The sequence below is a fragment of the Diospyros lotus genome, chromosome 6 (genome assembly GCF_014633365.1).
Source record: "Diospyros lotus cultivar Yz01 chromosome 6, ASM1463336v1, whole genome shotgun sequence".
In the NCBI taxonomy this organism is placed as follows: domain Eukaryota; kingdom Viridiplantae; phylum Streptophyta; class Magnoliopsida; order Ericales; family Ebenaceae; genus Diospyros; species Diospyros lotus.
In genome coordinates this window covers 9,359,564-9,384,370 of record NC_068343.1, presented here as the reverse complement: position 1 = coordinate 9,384,370, position 24,807 = coordinate 9,359,564, and the positions used below count along the sequence as shown (strand labels likewise).

Sequence of the window (24,807 nt, the reverse complement as noted above, 5' to 3'; positions counted from 1 at the left end):
AGTGGATTGAAAAAACCCATCTTAATTTAATAAATTTATTAAATAATTATAAATTAATTAATTCACATGGTCTTATTTTATTATTATTATTTGTAAATCAATCACAACCGTACAAATATGTAATAAAGACCCATTAGATAGAACATTCAACGAATTACTGTATATGTATATCAGATGAGGGATAAAGAAGCACCTCAAAACTCGAAGAGGTTAATGCACCCAAAAAGGTCATTACATTCTCAAGCCGGGGGGGGGGGGGGGGGGGGGGGGGGTGGGAACAAAAGACGAGAGAAATCTCAAGTAGATAGCAAAAAGCTCCAATGCGATGTGAAGAGAGGTATCAGACAGCCTCAACACGTTTTCTGGTGTCGCCCCTTCTCCTTCTCCGCGACTTCGCTTCCTTGGCTCTTATCGAACTCTTCATCAATTATACGTTCACCCACAATCAGAAAGTCTCTTAATTACTTGCTGGGATACACACACACACACACAGAACGTTACATACCAGGGTGATCCTCGTGGGTAGCCTTGGCATGGTCTCCATCGTCCTCAGCTTGTTGAGAAGTGTCGTTGCCTCCATAAATCCCACCAAAACCTTCCTCTTCCGACCTCGTTGCGTACCCTTCGCCGAACGAATGAGACATCACGTCGCTTCCAAACCAATCACAATTAGAACAAGTAAAATTAAGAAAGAAATACGTATAGAACTAGAAGAATGAATTATTAACATTAATTAATGGAGATTAATGGAAGTTAAAAGAGTTGGCGTCCAACCCTGTTTTGCCGTCGGGGTTAATAACGTTCTGCTGCTGCGGTTGCTGGGCCATGTCGTCGTCCTTCTGAGCTCGTTTCGCCCCGACCTCCGGTTGCCGGAAACTTAAACCGGAAGTGCTCCAACGAATGTTATATGGAAGCGGCGTGAAGAAGAAAGTGGGCGGCTGGCTCCTGGCTGATCTGATTGCGTTGAACATTATGGCTCTACACGGTTGTTTAGCTACTCGTATATAGAAGAGGGTAGAAAGATATATGTGGCCTGTCACGGATCGATTTAGTCTTGAGATATATGACTATAAATGGATTTGCAAACGAGAGAGAGAGAGAGGGCGTCGGCAATGGGTTAAAATTGAAAGGTAATTAAGGTGATCCTCGTCATGCTCCCCGGGAAGGGTCTGGTTGTTTGGAGCTTTGACAAGTGTATAGCTAGCTTCGGGATGAACACGTGTTGGAGACGAGAGGATGGACACCTGTGCTGTGCTCGCAAGACCTTTCCACTTTGTCCCGATGCGGGCGGGAACGATAACCATGCGCAAAGCATCATTGTCTAGTGTGATATAAATATACTTTCTTTAAGCATGGTTGATTGTTGAGATTATTATTTTTTTAATAGACGATATTTTTAAAATTGCGTCATTTTAATATAAAAATTACGGGTAATAGTTTTTTTGCTAACTTCACAGCTTACGGCAAGTGGTCAGTTTGGATTAGGTGTACAGTTAACTAATATTATATCAAAATGGCATGGAGAAAGACAAAGAAACAATAATTTTATAAGTATCGATAAGAGGAATACTTAAGACAGGCCTCAAATTGCGAAGTCGGTTGTTAATTATTAGTTAGGTTTACATATATATCGTTATTATTATTGAGCAAAGTATAGTTAAAATTTAATTTAGTAAATAAAAGATTAATATTTGGCAATAATTCAATAACTCAAATCTATTCATCAAAAAAAATAAAAAAAAAACTAATCAGTGTCTTGAAAATTAGACTAAAATATCAAATTAAAAGTGGAGAGATTCATAGTTTGACAATCAGTCACTCGAACTCGTATATATTTTTATAAAAATAACATAAATATATATTGATTAAAATTATAATATAATTTCTTAAAAAATAAAATTTATCACCTTATTATATTTAAAAACATAATAAGGGACATTTATTACGCTACAATTAAAAAAAATTACAAAAGTATTAACGTAATTTATGATATGAAAGTAAATTAAAACCCATAATTAAATATTTAACTTATAGATCAATAATTAAACAAGAAATTATTATAAAAATGATATATGATATTCAAATATATAAAATTATTATTATTATTATTATTATTATTATTATTATTATATTTTTTAATATTTAAAAATAAAAAATTTTAAAAGAAAAATATTGACCCGTGGTTAACCAACCTAGGTCAATCAATTCATCAATCCAACTATAGTTAATGTAAAAACTTGATTGAATTTTTGACAATTAATTTTTTTGCCACAAACCGTAATATATCAATTCTTTAGTTAATTCTTAGTTCAACTAATGGATTATTCTAACATAGGATGACCCTCTTTCACGAGAGTTCCCAGTGCTCTGTTTTTTGATTTTGTTGGATGAAGTAAATTATAGAATGTCTCAAAAAAATTAAGGTTCAAACTCGCAACTCATCGAAATAACACCGGTATATTACGATTCGTCATTTGCCATACAGATTATGCCTAGTGACTAAATTGCTCTAACTTGAAACATACTAATCTTAAATTGTGATTGAAAATTTGAGGTGCAGATGAGTGAATGATTTTCTTAAGTTAAATTAATTAGGTATAAGTATTTGATGAATTTAAATTATCGGGAAGAGAGAGACATATAGAACTAAGGATATTATTTATATAGAAATACAAATGTTCTCAAAAACAAAATAAGCATTGAGAAAGGTGCATAAGATAAGGCTATTAAAAGCTTGAAATAGTATTTGTTTGAGTGGGCCTTATTGCTGGACCCAAGCCTTCCAATCGTGTAAGACCACCACTGAGAGATTCAAATTCGCTCGCGTAAAAGCAAGGGCAAGGGCATGATGCCCGTCGGCCCACCGGACCCAAAGCTAATTTAAAATTACACTTCTTCCCCCCAAATAAAAATAAATTAATAATATAGTCATACTTTACAAAAATTTGTATATAAACAATGCCATTCGTTTTTGATCGAAACTATACCATTCTTTGAACCACGCAATAAATAAATGACTATAAAATACTATAATAATTCAATTTATATAAAAATTCATTCAAAATATTGAAAATTCTAATTGTTTAACACATTAAGTAAAAACAAAAGGGTAAAATTACACTATAAATATCTAAACTTTGCCAGTTCATAACTAAATGATCATTATATTTTAATATTTATTATAATCTGGACCATCTTTTAATTTTTTTTATGAAATGTCAAAAAACTGATGTGATAAATAATAAATAAGAATTTAAAAGTTAATTAATTAAAATTAACATAAACCTTGCAATTAAGTGGTTATAGGATTCATTCATGTTAAATAATATATTAATTTTTTAAATAAAATTAAAACAAAATAATAATAATAATGATTAAATTATTAATCATTAATTTGTTACGAAATATAAAATTAAAATAGTATGTAATTTATCTAAATATAAAAATTTGCCACGTTACATGCACGTGTCACGTTCAGAAGCGGAGCGGAGTGACTAACATACAACGCGGATACTCGAGAGGCTACTAACATAGGACTAACGCTTAGAGTTAGTCACAGACCCTGTCGCCTCTGTCATTAACAAGACGTGGGACCAATCGCCCGACCGTTGAGGCAGAATTCTGGCATCACCGATCCAATCTCAGGATCCGCTGCGACGCTCAAATGTCATCACGGTGCGACCGGCACTTGATTTGCAGCAAACTGGTTTCCTATCAGGAGACGAAATCGGACCATTGAGAGGCGGTCGTACAGTACGAAGCTGTGTTCTCTGGAGCGCTCTGGTTGTCTCCATTATTACGTTTTCTGAGAATGGGTAGATATCAGTCGCTTCCTGGAGGCCGTAGATGTTAGAGACGTTTATTTATACGAACCGTGGAGGCCGTAGAGGCGGGTTCGTACGTAAAGGCTTCTGTCAATTTATGCCGGCTGGTTGGTTTGGATTGAAGTTTTGGGCGACGTTCGATTCTTCTAGTCCCAATTTTTGGAGGCTTCGCTGCGGCGGCCGGAGGTGTGATTGGCAAATGTACTAGCGGAGACTTGGGGGTTTATTGGTGATTGATATGAAATGGTTTGCATGTCCTCACCGCCATTTTGATCGTTCGTATTGACTTTAACAGAAGGGTTACTGGTTAGGGTTAATCAATTGTTGAGAATTCTTTTACGGAATTACTGGAAAAGAAACTCGATCGAAATTGAATGCAGCTTAAATCAATTTTCAAAGTACGTGCCGTGGAGCCCTAGCTAGCATTGTCAGTTCTTTTGTTAGTCGTGTTGAGACTAAGAAGCTTGAAATTGTACAACCAAACGGGGCCATTAAAGACCAAATCCTGTTAAAACTTCCACGCGGTAGGATCATTTTGTCATCTGTTTTAACATAATCATGCTAGTAGCCTAGCAGAAAAATCTTTTATATAATTAATTGATCACATGAAATTCAATAGTCATCTCTTTAGTCAATACTTTTTTTTATATGGGAACAACAATATATGTTATAAGTGATATATCTCAATCCTACTAATTAACTTGGGTTCCTTTAGAAATGAGATAATGCAAACAACTTACTGACTGATAGGGAGTTATCGAATCTAAAATTAAGAGGTAAGAAACGGATGCCTGCCAAGTGAAAGAAAAGGTGAAATTTATTAACGTTATAGTAATAATAATATCATAAATATGAGTGGGGGGCTAGGGACGGGGTCAGTTGAAAGGATGAAGAGGAACAGGCATTATTGAGGGCCATTATCAAAGTACTAAAAGGAGGTCAGTAGACCACGGAATTTAACAGGCAAAGGCAAATCAAATCATTACTTAATTCAGCTGTGGTGGAGCAAGTCCTCATCAATGCACCCACAAGAAATACGACATTTTTCCAGGCACTGCCTTCCTCAACCGTCCAAGCGAGAGAGCTTCGAATCCGCATCAACAACTAATAAGGCTCATCAGACCCGATGTTATTTCACACAGAGGGGCAATAGTTTTCTGACTCAGAAAATCAATCATAAAACCAAATCAATCATAAAACCCCCAAGTTATAATTACTTTTTCCTGGACCGAAGACCAGGAAGCAGATTTTTTCCATTGAGAAAAAAGAATGAATGCAATTGTAAGGAAGGAACCTGAGAGCTGAGGGGGGGGGGGGGGGGGGGGGGGGGCATGATTGGGAGATTCATAATTTCATATACACAGATTGGACATATCTAAAGAGAGAGAACTTCTCAATCTAGTTTCAGTTCTCCTTTTCTTACAGTGGGTGCAGGAGCAGAACAAAAACCAGAGAAACAGAGTGAAGAAGAAAGAAGAATCTAAGAAGAGCCATATGGACACACTAAATTCAAGCTGCAAAGTAACAAGCTAGTTTGCTTTCAAAAAGAGCTCCATAGGGGGCCTATAACATCTATATGGTGGTATGTTTTCAATGCTAGGGCTTATAATTGACAAACATGGGTAAACTTAAATTAAGCCGGACAAGGTGTCTTTTTCCAGACAGATTTCATTGGGCAAGCTCCAAAAGAAGAGATCATTAATGGCGAATTTAAGCTGTTCCTCCCACAGTAGATAAAAAAACGCCGATGTGTGGAAAAGGCGCCCAAATGACAAGAATCAGCGCCACGAAGAAACAGTGAGAAGTGGGACTTCGTTCCAAGCCAGAGAGAGAAACCCAGGTTCAGATCGAATCAGCGAAAACAACGAACTGTAATTGTAATTCCACAGAAGAATCTCGGCTTGGCTCCTGGCGTAATTGCTGAGGGCAACCGATTCGAAACCGGCGTTCTGCATCAGCGCCCTCCACTGTTCCTTGTCCTCCACACGTTCTCTTCTGGTTCCAGGCTCGTCCGGAACAATTACACCGGCGATTCGCCGGCCGAGAAGTAATCTCTCCACTTCCAGCCTCTCCGGCGAGTCTCGATCCAAGTTGGGTTCAAGAGACTCGAAGATAGCGGAGTAGTACACCAATGCGTTCTTGAACCGCCGGAGAAACCCAGCCCTGTTCAAGCTGGCCTCGTACTCGCCTAAAGTGACTATACTTGGGTTCAGAGACTTGGCCAATCTGAGAGCCGTTTCGACGCCGACGTTGGCCTCATCGAGAAGGTTGTACAGCTGAAGCATGAAGTTCACGGCCAAAACCTCGTCCGGATCCACCCGGAAGCTTGACCCCTCAAGGTCATGGATCGGAGTGAGGACAGGCTCGAACTCGAAGCTCAGCCCCAGAAGCTTCGCGAAATCCCGGAGGCGATTACCGGTGGCATTTAGTGCCGATGAAGGGGATTTCCCCAGTGCCGGAGCTGGAATTCCGGATATCCGAATCAATTCGGGTTTCCCGGCAGTTCGGGTTGCCAGCGCTTGCAGGAGCGCCGCCCACTGAACGCCCTGAACGATTCCGAAATCGACGATGTGGATCTTTCTGGCCTTTTCGGTGGCTTCGAGGATTGCTTGGTTGGCCGTCAAATGAGCGAATTTAGAATACGGGCAAGCGTCGTTTAGGGCTTTGTACGAAAGCGTGAACTCCTCCGACGTCGTCTCGGCGATTGTCGGCGTCGTCTCTGCTTGATGCGAAACTCTGCTATAGAGAGCTTCGATGAAGTAGAAAGCTACTCTTTCCGATGGATCTCCGTGCTCGCTTGCCGATTCCCTGAGCCGATTCAGTGATTTAATGGCCTTATCAGGTTCAGAGTCCGCGAGTCGAGCACAGCCGAGTAATGCTTTGAGCAGCGGTTTTGATGAATCGGTTTCCGGTGAGCTCGAGGAGGTACCGGCACCGGCAACGGCACCGTTCTTTGGCGAAAGATTAGCCTGCTTCGAGTCCTTCGGCACCGCCTGCGGTGGCTGAGGCGGCGACGAGGGGACCCAGGGAGGAGCTGTCTGAACTTGAAGAAGATTAGCATTCTTCTGGCCGTCCGAGAAGATTACTCGGTTGAGATCTGACGGTGGAGACGAGGCCAGGCTGAGTCGACTCGGACAAGCAGGAAACGGATCGGACCCATAAAGGTTAAAAGCGGCGCAACCGCCTTCCCAGGCGTCGCAGCTGGACGGAAGATTCGAACTCTCCGTGGAATCTCCACCGCCCATCAAACTCTCCATCCACTCGTCCGAGTCAAAGTCGCCTCCCGTCCCGCCCCCGAACTCGAGAAATCTGAAGGCCGCCGACTGGTTCTCCAAATTAGGAAACTGAAAGCCATGCTCACCACCGTCCGCCGCTCCGGCGACCTGAAATGGGTCGGAGAACCCGTAGCCCAAAGTGGGACTGCTGGATATGCTCTGATGCGTGGTGCTCCATGGGCTGAGACAGAAAGGATTGGCACCAACGAGTTGCTGTTGCTGGTGGTGTTGCTGCTGGTGCTGCTCTTGCTCTTGCTTCTGCTTGATCACTTGCTGAGCTATCGCCATTAGATTTCCACTGTCCGCGCACATATATGCCATTCTCCGCCCAAAATTTTCCCGGAAAATCTAGTCCTCTCGCATCACAGAAAACACATATCTATATCTCAGTGAAAACCCTAGTGGGTTAGCAAGCAGAAGAAACTCGATCAATCGTGAGAGAGAGAGAGAGAGAGAGGAAGGGGGAGCGAGATAGCGAAGTGGTGGAGGCTTTAAAGAACGAAAGCTCAAACCCAAGAAGGGGAAAAGCAGCCATTAAAGATTACTGGAAAATGAACCGAGGGTCCCATTAAAGTTTTTTTTTTGTTTTTTTTTTTTTAAATTACCGTTTATAAAAACACATTTTAAAATACTATTTACATTAAATTATGTCCCCCAATACTACTACTACTCTTAACTTAATGCAAAGAAACCGTTGGGGGGTCTAATTTGACACAAAAAAATTGATAATATTCAGAGAAATTAATTTGGTCTTATTCAGAATTTTTAGTTAATTGTATTATTTAAAAATATAAAAATTAAATAAATTTTAATATAAGAGCCTTGACGCATTTATTTATTTATATATATATATATATTGTATCTGAAGTAACCGCCGAGAGTATTGTATTGTGTCTCGTGTTTCCACCCTTTTTAATTAATGATCTGATGTGAATTTAAATTATAATAATCTAAAACAAATTAACATTATTATTATTATAAATCAAATGAAATGCTTATCATCATCATAAGATTAAAGAAAAACAAATTATATTCTATCACGTAACTCAAAAGACCGTCTTTTGCCATCCGACGTGGGACCAGGAAACTATTCTGCGGGCTAATGAACCCACCTATACCTATACCTATTCCTATTGCAAAACCAAAAGCAAAGCAAAATACTACTGCCTGAAGGACTGACTCTGGTCTAAAAGTGATTGATCCCTCACTGACGTGGCACCCATGAGGAAGTGGGCCCCAATTGCCTCGATTATACAACCTCGTGTCATTTGTGTCCACGCGTCCCCCACCTTCTTGTTTACCATCCGAAAATTGAATTTTGCCTATATGACCGTTTGGCGAAGAAGTCTTTGAATTTACTTAGCCGTTGCATGATGCATACATACATACTCTCCTTATAATAATTGAAGCCTGTGCTATTTTATTTCTTTACTTATAATAATAGAAAAAGTTAATGACGAGGAGAATTTAATGAGTTTTTATATTTATATAATGTGCATATTCAGTTATAATATTTTTAAAAAAATATAATGAGTATTTTATCGGCAAGGAGAGTCAGCCAAATAAAGTATATTATTATTATTATTATTATTATTATTATTATTATATGTTACAAGTCTAAAGGGCTGGCTTCCTTCCTTCCTTTTAACCTTAATTTTCTAAATCAACAGGGAAAAGTAAATCGTTCGACAGTGCTGGGCGCCGGGACTTTTTTTCCTCCTAGGTTCAAATGACGTCATGGGTTGGGATCGAAGCTTGTGGGGCCTTTGATTTGTTTTGTTTTAATAAGTTTTTTTTAACAGCTGTAATACGACAAAAAGCGAGGGACGGGCGTCAGCTCCGGAAACGTGTACGCACTCAACCAAATTGGGATTTGCCACGTGGCAGCCCATCTTTACAGCGGAGGGTGGTGTGACGTCGTCGGGTGGTCAAAACAGACAGGGGACATGGGGGTAAACCAACCAATCAACCAAGAATAATAATAATAATAATAATATAAAGTTTAAAACAGCCGCTAACAGGAAAGCCGGGAAGGTAAGTTTGGCAAAATAAATAATAATTATATTATTATTATATATGTTATTCACACACTGTGCACCATAAATATATGGCTAATTTATAGTCTGTCTGTATCTTAGAAATTTTATTAAATTATAATTGTTTATTTTTCAATCAGTTAAATAACTTTATAAAATTTAAAAGGTATTTCATATATATAATCAAAACCAATATAATTTAATAGAATTTCTGAAAAAGTAAGTCAAAATGAATGAAGAACGAAAGGGAAGTTATAAAATCATATTGATTTTAGCAACTAATAATAAGAATAGATTTTATATTTTACTTTCCTTTGGATCATCAAATCAATAAGAATAAAAATATTTTAAATTGTCTTTAGACATAGATCAAATCACAAAAGAGTAAATTATATGTCTGTGTAGTTTGATGGGCTATGAGTTTAATTTTTTTTTTTTTTACGTGAAGGTTAAAAGTTCAATATGTGATTTAGCTCTTCCTACGTAAATAAGGAAACGAACATCGAAGACCGTATAAAGATAATTATTTAAAATTATAATATTTTTTTATTAAATTTATTATATATTTATATTTTTAATTACATCACTAATAAATAATAAGAATGGTCTGAATCGTAAAAACTCATTCTGAATATATAATAAAATGATGGTCTGAATAAGAAGGGTTGGGAATTGGGGTCCATTCTTTTAAGGACGGCGGGTGGGGCCCGCATGCTGGTGACTAAATGGGAAAAAGATAAAAGTGGTGGGGTCCACCACAGGCGGAGTAAAATGGACCACCAGAAATGGAAAACAAACGGAGCCACCCACCAGATGGAGAGAAGAAAGCAACCGCAATGCGGAGAGGGAGGGGAGAGGCGATGGGACGAAATTTCGCGGAGTGGGTATCGCAACTGACCGGAGGGCCCGGCCGGAAGGAGGAGGATGATCGATAAGATGGCGACCGCTTTTCTGGCTATTTTCTGACGTGACTCTTTCTTTGGAGCTGGCCCCCCCCCCCCCCCCTTCTCCGTCAACTTGCCTGTCATTAACCACTTGTAGCTTATTTATTTTCTTACAAAAATAAATATAGTATTTTTTTGTTTTATTTTTAGTTTTGAAGTAACATTTTAATTTTTTATAATTTGCACTTTAAATTCTTACTTCTATTTTAATCGTATAATAATAATATATTGTTACCATCCAATTTACGCCGTTAAACTGACGGTGTAACATCAACAAATATTGACTGGATGATGAGTGACAACTAATTGCCGCCACCTCTTTGAATAATCACTCTCTCCTACTCAATTCATCTCTAAACAAGCTTATCACAGACAACCACCGCCGGAGGCCATTGCTCCAATCCCTTCCTCCCTCACTCCCCTCTCTCAACCTGGTCGACGGAATCAATGGCAAAGTCTAGCGGCGACGGCAACAAGGTCCAGACCAGTCGTCGAAGAGAAGATGATGGCCGGCGGTCTCTGCAAATCGATCAACAGCTTGGTAACAGCGACAGCTCCTTGTGGCGGCTCGGAGATCTCCAGGAGTGGAAACGGCGACCACTACCCAACCAATTAGTTAGGAACACAAAGCCCTCAATTTGTCGGTTTTCTTTGTAGAGACTAAATCTATGGCAGAAGAGAGGCTGAAAAATTGAAAGTGGAATGATTGGAGTTTCTGGAAAATCAGAGAAGAGGGGATAAGAGAAAACCCACCGCTGTTAAGCTCGTCGTCGATCCCCACCAAGACCCACCACCCAACTCATTGATTCTCACACTCTGTGCCCACCAAAATGGCATATTGAGCCTCAAGATCAATCAAGACCCTAATCCGCCCAACAAGCAATTTGAAGTCCCCGATGTGATTGTTCCTGAGTTTGAAGAAAATAGGAAGCTCTGGTTGCAGAGGCTCTATGACTATGAGGAGGTCATGGGTGGAGATTCGAGGTCCGTGTTATATAGGGTAAGTGTGTGATGCCGTTCCACCATCGTTAGAAATCTTTGAGCCGCCGCAAGGAGGTTGTCGGAGATGGATTTACAAAAACCGCCAACCATCATCTTGTCCGCTCCACGTGTCTGGACCTTGCCGCTGGATTTTGCCATCGACTCTGTCAACCAAGCGGAGAGAGAAAAGAGAGCAGCAGAGACCGGAGCCATTCTCACCCGCTGCCCCTAACCAGTAAACGGAGGAGAGAGCGGGGACGAAGCATCGGCGGCCGACGGCGAATGGGCAACTACCGGGTCTCTGTAATTGCTTGTCGACGAGAGTATTCAATGACACCTCATCCTGCCAGTATTTTCTAGTTTCACATTATTTTAATTATTATTATAATTATATTATTATTACTACACCTAAACTTACCTAATATAAATAAATATTATCTATAAAAACTAAAAATTAAATATTAGCTGTCAAATCAAGAGTGCATTTTTTTATTTTTTTTTAATTGATGTATGTATAGTACAAATTACAGTCGTAATTAAAGTTTGTTGGTTGGTATTCAAGATAATGGTATTCTATCTATATACAATTCAAAGGGCATTTTTGTATATATAGTGTACAATATATTATTATTGTATAAAAAAATGAAGCGTGTTTGTATCTGTTGTATAGTATACCTTTTACATTATTATTATATTATTATTATTATTATTATTATAAAAGTTATTTTTTTATATTATAGAAAGTATTAATGTTATTTAACTATTATTATAAAATAAAATGAAATGTTTCTATCTGTCGCTAACTCTATTGGATTTAAATTATAAATCCAAAAGGGTCACCCAAAGTGTGGTTATGATATCTATTATTATTATTATTATTATATATTATCTAATTGATAGCAAATTGGCAAGAACTCAAATTCACCTCAGTAAATGGACGATACGATGATGATGATGATGATGATTAAGGTGGAGCGAGAGATGATCGACCAACTTAATGAACAGTTTGGGAGATTTTTTCAAATTTTATTGGGTTTAATTTATTAAATATTTTAAATCTAATAAATTAGTATAATAGCTTCAGTGGGTGGTGGTACTGATGATAGATGGGGCGGACCAAAGCCATGCCCATTGTCCCCTCTCTCTCTCTCTCTCTCTTATTTTATTTAATTAATTAATTAATTAATTAATTTGTAAAGTTAAAAAAAAAGGGGGAGCAACGCGGAAACCAGATAACAGTCTCAATCCGCCGTCATTTTATGACGGACAAGAAATGAAATGGCTTTATTATTCCTCTCAGTAACCCTTTCTTTTCTTCTTTTTCTTTCTTTCCTTCTAACCTGTTAGGGTGGGCCCCGCCCCCCAAACGCACCTTATCTATCCATCCTTCCTTTTCCCATTTTCTTTCTTTCACACATCTTTTTCGTCCCTCTTTGTTTATGTTCATTTCTTTTTAAATTTATTTAGTAATTTATTTCTCCTGTGTCAAATGCAATCAACTCCTGCTGCTGCTGAAGCTTTGGTGTAACAAACAAATAAGGCAGCAGAATCTGCTGCCATTAGCAAAGTTTCAGCAACAACTTGTTGCTCTCTTTTTTTTTTTTTAACTTCATGTTTTATTGGATTAATTTTTGTGCAATGATGGGCTTTATTATTTATTATTATTATTAGATTAGAAGTTATGTTATAGAATTTTGATATTATTAATTAATAAATTTTAAATCAAAAGCTCAATTGGGTTAATCAGGTTTGTTGAATTGTGATGGGTTAATTTAGTACGTCTAAATTTACAAATTCATGACAATTAATTTGAATCCCAATTAATATATATATATATATATATATAAAATCCAAACTAAAACACCTTGACTTGAGAGCCACATCTTCAGAGGAGTGTTTGGGGGCGGGGGGGGCTTAAGATAGAAGAAATGATGCAGTTATGCAATAAGATCAGATTTAGATTAGATGAAGAAGACAGGCGTACCCACCCAAAATGGTTGAAACTGAAACTGAAACTGAAATTGAAAGGGCAGCAATTATTTAAATTTGTCTCTGTTTACTGACTGTCTCTTCAAACTCCCCTTGCCTTGGCGGCAAAGGCATCAATATATATATATATATATAAATATTTGGTGATTCATTTATGTTGCGCGTACGTATAGATATACTAAGAGGGGGGGGGGGGTTTCGTATACAACATTTGTATTGGCTGCAAGCAAATTGTGTTTTGTCAGTATTAGGATTGGGAGAGGGAGTGGTCAAAAATGCAATAGAGTGGTTTATTGATGGAAAGACTGGCTTTAGTGGAACCAACTAGTGAGGGTAGTAGCAGTTAAGAAAGATTATAAGAGTAGAAAAGGAGAGAACCAAAGTAGACAAACAGACACTCCACTCCATTGGCTTTTTGAATGCATTTGCGGTTGGACTTTGGCCACAGACAGACACACACACACACACACAGAGAGAGACGTTAGTGGAATACACTGTACCGTTGATAATTGAAAATGATCTTCACATGCATCAACTAGCCTAGCCTAGCCTAGCCTAGCCTAGTATTAAAAATCAAGGTCAAATCGCTCACCCCGGACGCCTCACACCCGGCTCGACAGGATGTGGGGGGTTAATCATGGTGATCCAGTCGGACGCAGTGGCTAGACCCGAGCTCATTGCGTACAAGGAGCCCCCTCACTTTGGAGAGAGATACCCCACACTGCAGCTTGCGAGACTCGATTCTCGATCTTGGTCTAAAATTCATCACAGAAGATACTTTGTGCTCCCTTCTTGACCAACTAAACTGTCCATGCGGGCTATTTTCATTATTTCTTGCATGTATGTATGGGGGGATGTTAATAGCTTAGATGATGTACACTACTACACTGACTAAACTCATAGTAATAGTGGTATAGATTATTATAAAAACATACAAATTAGTGGTATAGATTTGAACTGTAATATGAATAATAATGTAACCATGACCTTTTAATTAAGTGCTCATTATTTGAGTGCAAGGATTTTTTTATAAAAAAATTATTGAGAGATCCACTCATTACTCATTTGAAATTGCAAAAATGATTGGGATTTTATAAGGTAGAATAATGATTCTGAATGAATATATATATATATATAATTGAAAAAAAAAAAACCGAACTTTATTGTGTGATGAATCATCATTTGTCTAATTAGTGAAATGCTTGCAGAATACAATAAATAATAGGTAGCATTGCATTGACTAATTTCAAGACAGGAATTTGTCTATGTTCATTGAATCAGATAAGGTCATGTATTATAAAATACTAAATTATTAGTAATTTTAATTAGATGTAACATATACGTAATTGCAAAATATGGTGTCTCAATCGCCTTTTACACAAAGGATGCCTTCTATAGTAATTTTTAAAACGCATGTATTCTAAAGTAAGTCCTTCCATATGATATCACCTAAATATTCAAGTATTTAGATAACCCATTATTGATGAAAATCTCAAATTCAATCATTCTAAAAAGAAAAAAATATGAAAAAGTAAAGATAGAACTAGAAAAAAAAAATGCTTTGAAGGGATAAATATATACACATGCGTGTATATATAAATGCATTTGTTTTAACACAAAAGTAATACAAAATGTTTAAACTTAAAAATAAAATATAATAAACACACATTGTGTAAAAAAAAAAAGAAAAGATGTTATTAATGCTTTTTAACTATAGCAAGATATATATATATAATACATATACGCACTATATATAATGTGTACATAATACCTATATGTATTGCATATGAGCATATATACGTATACATGTACTTTTCCCATACGGAGGAGGATCCAAAAAGGGTTCATTGGCTGCCATTACTCGGTTAAAACATAGAGATATGGTTACCAGGTAAGCAGGCAAAGCCAGCTTTCTTTTCTTGTACCGAATAAAGAGTATAACATGTTTTAAAATTTTTGTTACCGAAATGCTTAAAAGTAATGCAGGTGGGATGTTTCGAATACTATAGCAAAATATTTAGAATGCAGTTAGAATCTCAAAACTAGAAATCTTAACCTACCTACACCAAGAGCCATGCTGGCTTTTCACAAACAATATTCATATTCTTAGATCGTTCAGCATTAGGTAGAAGTTGATGGAAGACATGGGATATATAGAACAGGGTCCCCCCCAGGCAGGGTATCAAGTATTTGCATGGATGGATTAGAAAATCTTCCCTCTCTTACTACCCAGAAACCCAGAGAGATATAGAACAGTCCTTGGCTAAGGCATGAGACCAACATAATATACAATCAAAACAAGCGCCAACATTCATCCAAAATGAAGTCCAAGAAATAGAACTCTGGCCACTTAGGTAGAGCACTAGCAGGAGAGTAACATCCTCTTCTTTCAGAAAGCAGGACGAAGGTGTTATTTGATTGATGCCGACACAAAGGCTAGCTTACAGTTAGGATTCTACAAACACGCTGAGAAATTCAACAATTATTTCCAAAAATTCTTCGTTTCAGACAATTTATTTCAATCTAAACTTCAAAAATAAATCATCTGCAGGACCAACCTCTTTTTTTTTTTTTTTTTTTTCTCATGTGCAGGCGTCCTCCTAATACACACGAGCTTTGGGTGGGAATGAATCAATCTCGTCATCCAATGTGTTCATGTGAACTGGCCTGTAGTCTAGCCGAACCTTTTCATTCTCCCAATATCTACAGGCATCAGTGAATATAATAGACTGTCAGGAAAAAGCAACAATGATACTAAGACATGATCCATTGCCAAGGCTATGAACATCATTTCCAGTTGAACTATAAAATAATGCATAATGGGAAAGTAGGTTCAACATATGCTTTCATCATTAACTATGGAACGATTCAGATGTCAATCAATAAAATTATCAGAAGAATCTCCAAAATTCTCAGAAGTTCGTCGTCAAATTTTTAGTGAGAATAGCAAACCTCCATACTAAGGAGAAAAGACAAAATAGGGTGAGAGATGAAAGTATTCACCCCAGGGTGTGTTTCATCCAGTTCTCATCATCTCTTTTCTGCATAGCACAGCATTTTAGTTCCATCAGCATTTAAGCAAGGAAACAAAATCTTGACAGAGAAAAAAAAAAAAAGATCCTTGCTAACCGTAAAATCTTCACGAGCATGAGCTCCTCTGCTTTCTTTCCTAGCTTCGGCAGAATTCATGGTAATGCATGCATTGATCAAAAGGTTTTCCAACTCTATAGTCTCAATCAAGTCCGAGTTCCTGGTCAAAAATGTATTTTGGAAGCCCATAAAAAATGAATAGACACAAGGAATAACATTTCTCAATCGATATACACAATTTACCATATCAAACTTCGATCCTTCAACTTAACATCATGAAAGCTTTCCCATGTCTTATCAATTAACTGACAACCTGAAAGAAACGAATACACATAATATTAGAAGTATTAGTTAAAAGCCCATTTCCATTTCCAGCAAACCAATATACACTATCTGTTCAGTTAATGGGGTTTGTGCAGCCATTAAAAAGAAAAAAGTGAATAAATAACTACATTTTGTTTATAATTTTCACCTTTTTATGGATAAATGTTTGTGTGGACTTCCAAGTGAGTGACACATACCTTCCTCCAATGTATCTTGTGTCCGGAACACAGCAGCATTATTTTGCATAACCCGTTGCATATTCAACCGGATTTTTGAAGTAGGCATTGAACCATTTGAATTCCTTAGCTTGTCCAACCACGCAATTGTCTTCTCACCAGCATCATTTTCCAACGGTTTTTGTTTCTCCCCTGCATAGGTACCCAAGGTTTTATAGCTTGTTTAATGAAAAAACTATTGATAAAACCTTGATACTGCTTCTCACCTGGCCGATGGATCTCTGCAACCCTGTTTGCACAAGCTCGGCCAAAAACAACAATATCAAGGAGAGAATTTGCCCCAAGCCGATTGGCACCATGAACTGATGCACATGCTGCCTCACCAGCAGCCATAAGTCCAGGAACCACTGCATCTGGATTGTCCCCTTTAATGGTTACTGCCTGGGGAAGACAACACGACACCAGTTGGTGATATTCAAGTAACATTTAACTGGAAACAGTGGCATGCTACGACATTAACTTTGCACATTTAGTTCTAGATTTTACCTCTCCATAGTAATTTGTGGGAATTCCACCCATGTTATAATGAACAGTAGGTAAAACTGGAATGGGCTCCTTTGTCACATCAACACCAGCAAAGATGGCAGCAGTTTCAGAGATACCAGGAAGTCTCTCCTTAAGAACTTCAGGGGGCAAGTGATTTAAATGCAGATAAATGTGGTCCTTAAGGGGTCCTATTGAAAATAAAACATAAGCTTGTTAAGGTGGACAAAAGAGAATCAGATAAGCAACAAGAAATCAAGAGGTGCAAGCAGCGATTAAGCATGACAAAAGAGTATCAGATAAGCAACAAGAAATCAAGAGGAGCAAGCAGCAATTAAACACACTTCATATAAATTAGACAAAAAAACACAAAGTAGACAACAAAATGGTATATTTCCTCTCTCTGAGATAGTGACAAAAAGAATTCACTTTCAATGGCATCAATGAATTAACATGATTAGATCATGCATACTTCTAGGACACCACATAGATAATAGGGCAAGCTTATTAGGGCCTGTTGGACAAAAGTTTTGTTTTCATTCTTTTGTTTTTGTATTCATATTTTTAAAACAGAAACAGGAAAATAGCATTTGATTGTTTGCCTTCTTAAAATTTTTGAGATCTTTTAAAAAATGAGAAGAATAAGAAGGGGTTTTCACGTTTTTTTTATTTTGCTTCCATTTTCTTCCCCTTAATCTCTGGAGTCGTCACCGACAACTTGTTTGGAGTCATAGGCAATTCCTGAAAGAGCTTCATGAGTTGTGGGAGCCCAACAACCACCACCAGTAGAGTTGTCGGACCCTAGTGACTCCGAAGGTTGGGAAGGAGGGAAAGAAAAGGAAAATAAAAAAAAAAAAATGAAACAAACCAAAGTTATTAAGGAACATGTTAAGTTTTCATTTTTTTAAATGAAAATGGAAACTGAAAACAGAATGAAAATTAAAACTAAAAATTGGAAGGTTTCTCAACCGCACCCCCCCCCCCCCCCCCCAAAAAAAAAAAAAAGATATAAGCCCATTTTTCCAGGTAATTGCAATTTGATTGTAGTAACATACCTACACCACGGCCTTCTCGGATTTCCATAGTCATAGATCTAGAAACAACATCTCTTGATGCAAGGTCCTTGGCAGTAGGGGCATACCGTTCCATAAATCGTTCACCCTCACTATTCCTTAGAATACCACCTTCACCCCGAGATCCTGCAAGTGACAGACAGTAATCAAGAAAAATAATAGATCCCAATCTTTTACTCCTTTTCCATAGGCAGGAGTTTTGCACTATGCACACAACAGATAGAAATCAATGGATTTTAAACTGGGTAAAATATGAGCAATTGTCACGTTCAAAATATAATCCTCATACAGTAGACTACTTCTCATGAGCCATAAATAGAAAAAGCACCAACCTTCAGTGATGAGGCAGCCGGCACCATATATACCTGTTGGGTGAAACTGCACAAACTCAAGATCCTACATGATGAACATGCGAGCAGTTAAACATATATTTCATTGAAAGAAGACCTTTAATAGAAGAAAAGACAAAAACCTGGAGAGGCAGCCCAGCACGTGCAACCATGGCATTACCATCACCAGTACATGTATGAGCTGAGGTTGCAGAGAAGTATGCCCTCCCATAGCCCTGTGAAAAACATAATTAATGCATACTACTACACAGATATCCTCGTTTGGAGTAAACACACTTTGATTATACAGATCAATACCCCAGTAGCAAGAATTGTTGATGCAGCTCGGAACCTATGCAATGTCCCATCCTCCATATTTAATGCAATTACTCCTTGGCAGCTACCTGATACAAAAATTAATGATGAGTTGTGATCAAGCACTGTAAAATGTATATACAAAGATTAAAACAAGTAAGTTGAGTGTAGATATTTGGTCCAAAGATATTAGATTTATGGACATATTTATAAATTTACATGTATGAATGTCTTTCAATGTGGATTTGACTAGGGGATAAAGGTGGCTGAAGGTCTAGAATTTATGCACCCACCTCCACCTAGTGGAATTAAGGCTTGTGATTGTTATTATTGTTGCATGTCTTAAAATGTACTCCAACCATGATCAAATGGTCATGGTATAAGCTAGTAGCTGGTTAAGATAACTCAGGCATTAGGCATACAGAAACTTGCAGTATCTTATATATAAAATATAACCAAGTCTAAGTTTGCAACCTTACAATATTACAGCCAGTAAGAAAGATTATACATCAATCTCTACTAATATTTGGTGCCAATTCCCTACCCTTCCAGGCTCAATGTAACCACAAGGTTGAACTCCTTGCAAAAAGTCCTACAATTTTAGCTTCCAGCTCAAGCAAGGAAGGATATTCTCATCTGAACTTAGCTACACCAAAAGTCCTACAATTTTAGCTTCCAGCTAAAGCAAGGAAGGATATTCACATGAAATTGAGATTTCAAGACATGCAGTTCTTCCAATTATACACAAATAATAATCACAATAATAATATTGACTTCAATTTTTCCAAAAAAATGGAAACGTTCACCTACCATCACTACCCATTATTAGATCTAGAGCAAAATATTCAACAAAAAATTGGGTATTATGTTTCATAGCTTGGCCATAGAGAGTATGCAACAAAGCATGGCCAGTTCGATCTGCAGCACAAGCACAGCGATATGCTTGTCCACCTATAGAAATTCAAGAGGAAACAAAGGTCAGATAACAGCAAAAATAAATTATGTAACAAATTGCAGATAAAAATGGCTACTTCGTACCTTTCCCGAAGTCTAAACTTTGACCACCAAATGCCCTTTGATATATTCTACCATCCTCAGTCCGTGAAAATGGCAACCCATAGTTCTCAAGCTCTATGACTGCTTTAGGTGCCTCTCTACACATATATTGAATAGCATCCTGATCACCTGTGGAATCAAAAGAGCACTTACATGAAGAGAGAGAGAGAACAGGATAAAACATTTAAAGACACGACAACGAATAAATATATATTTTTATATGTAGAAGTATGAAAAAGAAAGCAAAGTAGGATCTAACTTTGAAAATCATTCTTACCTAGCCAATCACTGCCCTTCACTGTGTCATACATGTGCCACCTCCAATCATCTTCAGTCATATTTCCTAATGCGGCGTTTATGCCACCCTGTAAAGAGTTTTGCAATCATTAGATCCCAAATATCCATCCCATTGTTACACAATTTACACGGAGACATGAAATCCTAGCAGTTGATGCAACACAATTTGATACAGTACAAAAAGAATTCAGCACTCATGATTTTCTTAGGTCCCTTGGGCTTAAACCACTGTTTAAAGGAGAAACCAAATTACCCCATTCATCATTAAAACAAGCAAATTGCTACATGAGCTAGTTGATGGTTCATTGGTTTAACAGGAAGTTAATTAAAACATATGTCCTTCCTTATAAGGTAAATACCATCTCTAGTAAGAAAGATAATCAATTGAAACATTGAGATTTGGGAAGAATATATTGGCAGCTGAACCACCACATGCTGATGCTTGGCCTAATCATGCAGCTAAACAATTATGAGAAAACATCCTCAATTACCATTGAAATTCAAACTCTGTTGAGTGGTCTTTGCCCATCCAGTCAAAATCATAGAACAAAACCGGACCACCATTCTATGGTCGCACAAAATTCTATATTCAAGTGTAGCAATGATCAATCTCCTATTCCACTTCTTAGCATTCACTCTGTTTCATTTATGCTTGTGCACCTTAATTGCATTTTGTTTGTGTGCTTGCCTATTATTTATGTTTGAGTACATACCCAATTACATAAATCTTATTTCCCCTGCCAGCCAAACAAAAGCATGCTTTGATAAAAACTAAAGGGCGTACCCAATGCACCAGATCCCCCCTACTTTGCGAGGATTCAAGAGAGAGTTGTATTTTTATGCAGCATTCCCTTTGCTTTTCAACAAAGAGGTTGTTTCGACAGATCAAACCAGTGACCTTCCGGTCACAAAGGAGCAACCTTACAATTGCCAAAAAGTCTCTAGGCTCTCTCTAATGAATACTATAGTCCATAAAGCTGTAGTTGTAACTCAGAAGTATGCTTTAATGTAACTTCTTTAAGCTGCTAACATCACTCAATTCAAATCAACAAAGCTTCATTTTTAGGGCTGCAAATGAACAAAGCTGCTTGAAACAACTTGATTTAGGCTTTTTTAGCTCAAGAAAAGGCTCATTTTAAGCTCGTCTAATATAAATGGCCCAAGCCTAACAAAATTCTAAACAAATGAGCTCAAGCCTCAAAGCTAAATATTCATAATCATCACCAAATTATTCTTGCCCAAAACTGCAAAAAATAAAATTACAGGACTATGGTGGTCAACAACTTCCTTTTTACTTGTTTCACAAAAATCCATTACAAAGAGAGACAAGACCCATGTAAGGAAAGAGGAAGAGAACACAATTGGACACCATGCGCCTTCTTCTGTATCAAAAAGCTATCCAACATTTAAAATTGGTGAATAGCAGATTAAGAGCATCCAAGCCCAAATGATACCGCAATTATGATCAAGATCGATATCAGTATCTATAAAAAAAAAAAAAAAAAATTGTTGATAGCCATTATCCAGGAAATTAGGAATAACATGACATGCATAGAAACTCAGCAGTTTGAAGAAGAAACAGCTAACTCCACACTGAGGGAATCACTAACACCTCTCCGATACCCTCAACTTCTCATGTTGAAAACATTACTTCTTATCACATCTAGTTCAAGTCTGGACAAAGAAAGAGGATTGTGTCCAAGTACTCGATAGTTAGTCTAAAGATCATGAAATTTATTAATACAGACTTCAGACACAAAGATGATGGAAAAATTAGAATACCTGTAGCCTACCCTAGCTAATGATATATAAAGCCCAGTGATGGTGTATAAACATGCATGCCCAACACATCTAGGTGCTGGAAAAGTGTTTGATTCCAAGAAAACAAAAAAGAAGCCACATGACCACTTTCTATAAAGTGGTCAAACTTCTTAATCTATCTAACTAATATATCTAATTAAATCCACTATTCAATAGTTAAATTAAAAAAAAAAAAAAAAAAACAAGCAGATAAGCAACAGGCAGCAAAACCTATACCTGGAAATGCACAGAGCAACATGGAATTTAATGCACTTCTAAAACCTACATTCTGGGCAAAGTACAGAAAACTTGCAACAAGAGCATCTGCTAATGCATTGGATAGACATAAGATAGTAAGAACAAATAGATGTATTTGTTCATCCACAAGACGCTGTCTTGCAAAATGTGCACCAAATTCATTGTTCAGAGGAACATCCAGGGTATGATGCTATGCTTTGAAATGAAGATATATATATATATACACTATATATATACACATAGAAAGCAGTCAGAATAACACCTGAGCTGCAACGGTGTGAGAACGAGTGGGGAATAGTTTAGTAATGCAAGCTGTGTTGAATCCGTGCTCGGAAAGCCCTATGGCCGCCCTTAGTCCTGCTCCACCGGCGCCTACCACAACCGCATCATAAGTATGATCAACTACCGTATAGGACGATCGTCCTCCAGCCTGCCAAAAATAGAAATGCAAAAGACAAAAGGGAGAGGGAGAGAGAGAGAGAGAGATTAATATGAAATAAGTTAGATATTATACTGCGCAATCAGAGTCCAAAATAGACGCATATCTAAGACAATCGACATAATTCCCGTTGATTAAATAGAGCTACAGCATTCATACTGTAAATAAATCTAGAGGCAAATAAATGCAAAAGAGAGATAAAAATTAGCACGAAGATTCAGCAAACCCTAAGATTCAGAGGATCGCGAGCAGCGAGCAGCGATCAATGGAAGAGTGAAAGGGAGAGAAGTCTTACTGATTCAGTGGAGAAGGATCGCTGAATGTAGCGCTTGAGGGATTTGCCAGCAGAGATCGATTCCCTCGAATTGGAAGGAAACCTAAGGCCGCGAGAAACGCACCTCCACATCTCTGGCTTCTCTCTCTCTATCTCTCTCTCTACAAATTTCTGAAACTATCCTGAATATAGTTGTGCAATGGATTCTTTTTAGAATAACAGTAAGTAGCTGCTGCGGCTTGCTCTGCCTGGAGATCACGGGGTGAGAAAGGCGAAACGGGACTCCGATTGAAGGGCAAGGGAAAGGGATAGTCATAGGCCGCCGAGGGGTAGTTCCGTTATATATGTCCCTATTTAACGATTTAATTACTGGAACGCCATCCTGTTTTTTTCTTTTTTCCTCAGCGAAAGCTTTAAAAATTAAAATCACTTTAGAAACTAATTGACTATGTATATTTTTATTTTTATTTTATTTTATTTTTTAAAAGTAAAGATCAAACACTTTCTGGGTTAGGTATTGTAGTTGATAATTATTTTTAAAATACACAAAAACACATATAATTATAAGACATGTGAAGAAGAACGGTGTATATATATTATTATTATTATTATTATTATTATTATTACCAAGTATACCCATGTTTTTAATTGTATATTTATGCAAGTTAACTTTTGTTTGGTATTATTATTATTATTACCAAGTATACTCATGTGTATATTTTTAAAAAAAAAATTCTCTTAATGATATATATTTATCTTTTAAGCTCAAAGTCATAAATCGTAGGCTTTTCGTGTTAATCATCTTGCAACTAAATGCAGCTAAATTTACATTTGCATTAATATTGCAGAGTAGCCTCAGAGCATTTGTCCAATTAAACCTTGCATTAAACACAAAGCCAGTATTTTCTTTTTTCTATGCAAATATAAAAGCATTATTATTATTGATTTAAGCTGTGATTGCTCTGCAGCTAATTTAGTTTATGGGTCGTCGTCGTCGTCATCATTATAGTTTTGGAGTTTAAATAAATGTGGAGATTATGAGTTTATTAAATTTGTTTTTATAAATATTTCACCTAATTTCCTCTTTATGTACCAAAAACACAGGTAGTCTGCTAGTGGTGGAAAGAGAGAACGCGCTTCAAGTGTTATAGCCACGACGGAATTGTTCGGCGACACTGGCCACGTCGCCCTCGCCCCCCGCCGCTAATTTCCCGAAGAAAAGTCCTAAACGATACGGAAACCCGTTCGCAAAAATTTCGATCTAAATTCAACGAACCCATTTTTGTCACCTGGAATATCCAAATAGAAAGTGGAAAGAGAAAGCCCAAGGTTGGCCTTTAAACAGGCCGCAAAGCAATCTGGATAGAGTTGGGCCTTTAATGGGCCCATAATACATAAGTGATCCATATTGGGCTGAGAGGGAGAGAGCATTTTAAAATTTAAATACCCGAGGACGTGCGGCATTGGAGGCCACAGAGGGGAGGCCAGAGGCGACGACGATGAACAGGAAGAGATGAATGATTGGGATTTGGAGGAAACATCTCGAAAAGTGAAAGGACACCTGACAATGATAGTGGACGGGGGTGGCTCCGCCGTGCGGAGACAGCAAAATTAGAATAATGTCCAACCAATGAGGAGCAGCCCAGCCACTACCTATTTTTTCAGTTTCAGATCATGCCATGCACCACCACCACCACTCTCGCTCGCGAGCCTAGAGAGCAGAACACCTCAAGTCAGGGACCCTTACACAGCTAGCTACAGCGAGGCTAGGGACAAAGGTCAGA

At 37.6% G+C, this 24,807-nt stretch overlaps 3 protein-coding genes and 1 long non-coding RNA gene across 4 annotated transcripts; all 4 read right to left on the bottom strand.

Annotated features, from left to right (window-relative positions):
* Positions 1 to 140: 140 nt before the first annotated feature.
* Positions 141 to 1,280, bottom strand: LOC127803381 (uncharacterized). The gene is made up of 3 exons (XM_052339555.1): positions 775 to 1,280; positions 506 to 651; positions 141 to 418 (listed from the first exon to the last, which is right to left on the bottom strand). Exons 1-3 carry the CDS (start codon positions 969 to 971, stop codon positions 351 to 353), a joined length of 411 nt encoding a protein of 136 aa, XP_052195515.1. The 5' UTR covers positions 972 to 1,280; the 3' UTR covers positions 141 to 350.
* Positions 1,281 to 5,286: 4,006 nt separating this feature from the next.
* On the bottom strand, positions 5,287 to 7,580 carry LOC127803380 (SCARECROW-LIKE protein 7). The gene has a single exon (XM_052339554.1). It carries the CDS (start codon positions 7,418 to 7,420, stop codon positions 5,603 to 5,605), a length of 1,818 nt encoding a protein of 605 aa, XP_052195514.1. The 5' UTR covers positions 7,421 to 7,580; the 3' UTR covers positions 5,287 to 5,602.
* Positions 7,581 to 10,109: 2,529 nt separating this feature from the next.
* LOC127803379 (uncharacterized) lies at positions 10,110 to 11,376 on the bottom strand. Its single transcript, XR_008023513.1, has 2 exons — positions 10,833 to 11,376; positions 10,110 to 10,762 (listed from the first exon to the last, which is right to left on the bottom strand). It is a non-coding gene; the product is annotated as an uncharacterized LOC127803379 (long non-coding RNA).
* A 4,057-nt stretch (positions 11,377 to 15,433) lies between these two features.
* On the bottom strand, positions 15,434 to 23,336 carry LOC127803378 (succinate dehydrogenase [ubiquinone] flavoprotein subunit 1, mitochondrial). The gene is made up of 16 exons (XM_052339553.1): positions 23,045 to 23,336; positions 22,573 to 22,740; positions 20,233 to 20,320; positions 19,938 to 20,084; positions 19,710 to 19,850; positions 18,903 to 18,988; positions 18,728 to 18,820; positions 18,588 to 18,651; positions 18,238 to 18,381; positions 17,186 to 17,373; positions 16,906 to 17,080; positions 16,661 to 16,831; positions 16,383 to 16,452; positions 16,179 to 16,299; positions 16,053 to 16,090; positions 15,434 to 15,752 (listed from the first exon to the last, which is right to left on the bottom strand). Exons 1-16 carry the CDS (start codon positions 23,153 to 23,155, stop codon positions 15,650 to 15,652), a joined length of 1,908 nt encoding a protein of 635 aa, XP_052195513.1. The 5' UTR covers positions 23,156 to 23,336; the 3' UTR covers positions 15,434 to 15,649.
* Between the last annotated feature and the right edge of the window lie 1,471 nt (positions 23,337 to 24,807).

Bases quoted from the DNA above. Each gene is read 5' to 3' on its own strand.
- LOC127803378 (XM_052339553.1), bottom strand. From the start codon at position 23,155: ATGTGGAGGTGCGTTTCTCGCGGCCTTAGGTTTCCTTCCAATTCGAGG. The intron at 17,081-17,185 runs GTAAAATCTAGA...TGTCTTCCCCAG, and splicing joins CCACAAATTACTATGGAGAG to GCAGTAACCATTAAAGGGGA. The intron at 15,753-16,052 runs GTGAATACTTTC...TGATGCCTGTAG, and splicing joins TGGATGAAACACACCCTGGG to ATATTGGGAGAATGAAAAGG.
- LOC127803381 (XM_052339555.1), bottom strand. From the start codon at position 971: ATGTTCAACGCAATCAGATCAGCCAGGAGCCAGCCGCCCACTTTCTTC. The intron at 652-774 runs GTTGGACGCCAA...TTGGTTTGGAAG, and splicing joins AACCCCGACGGCAAAACAGG to CGACGTGATGTCTCATTCGT. The intron at 419-505 runs GTATGTAACGTT...TAATTGATGAAG, and splicing joins TACCCACGAGGATCACCCTG to AGTTCGATAAGAGCCAAGGA.
- LOC127803380 (XM_052339554.1), bottom strand. From the start codon at position 7,420: ATGGCATATATGTGCGCGGACAGTGGAAATCTAATGGCGATAGCTCAG.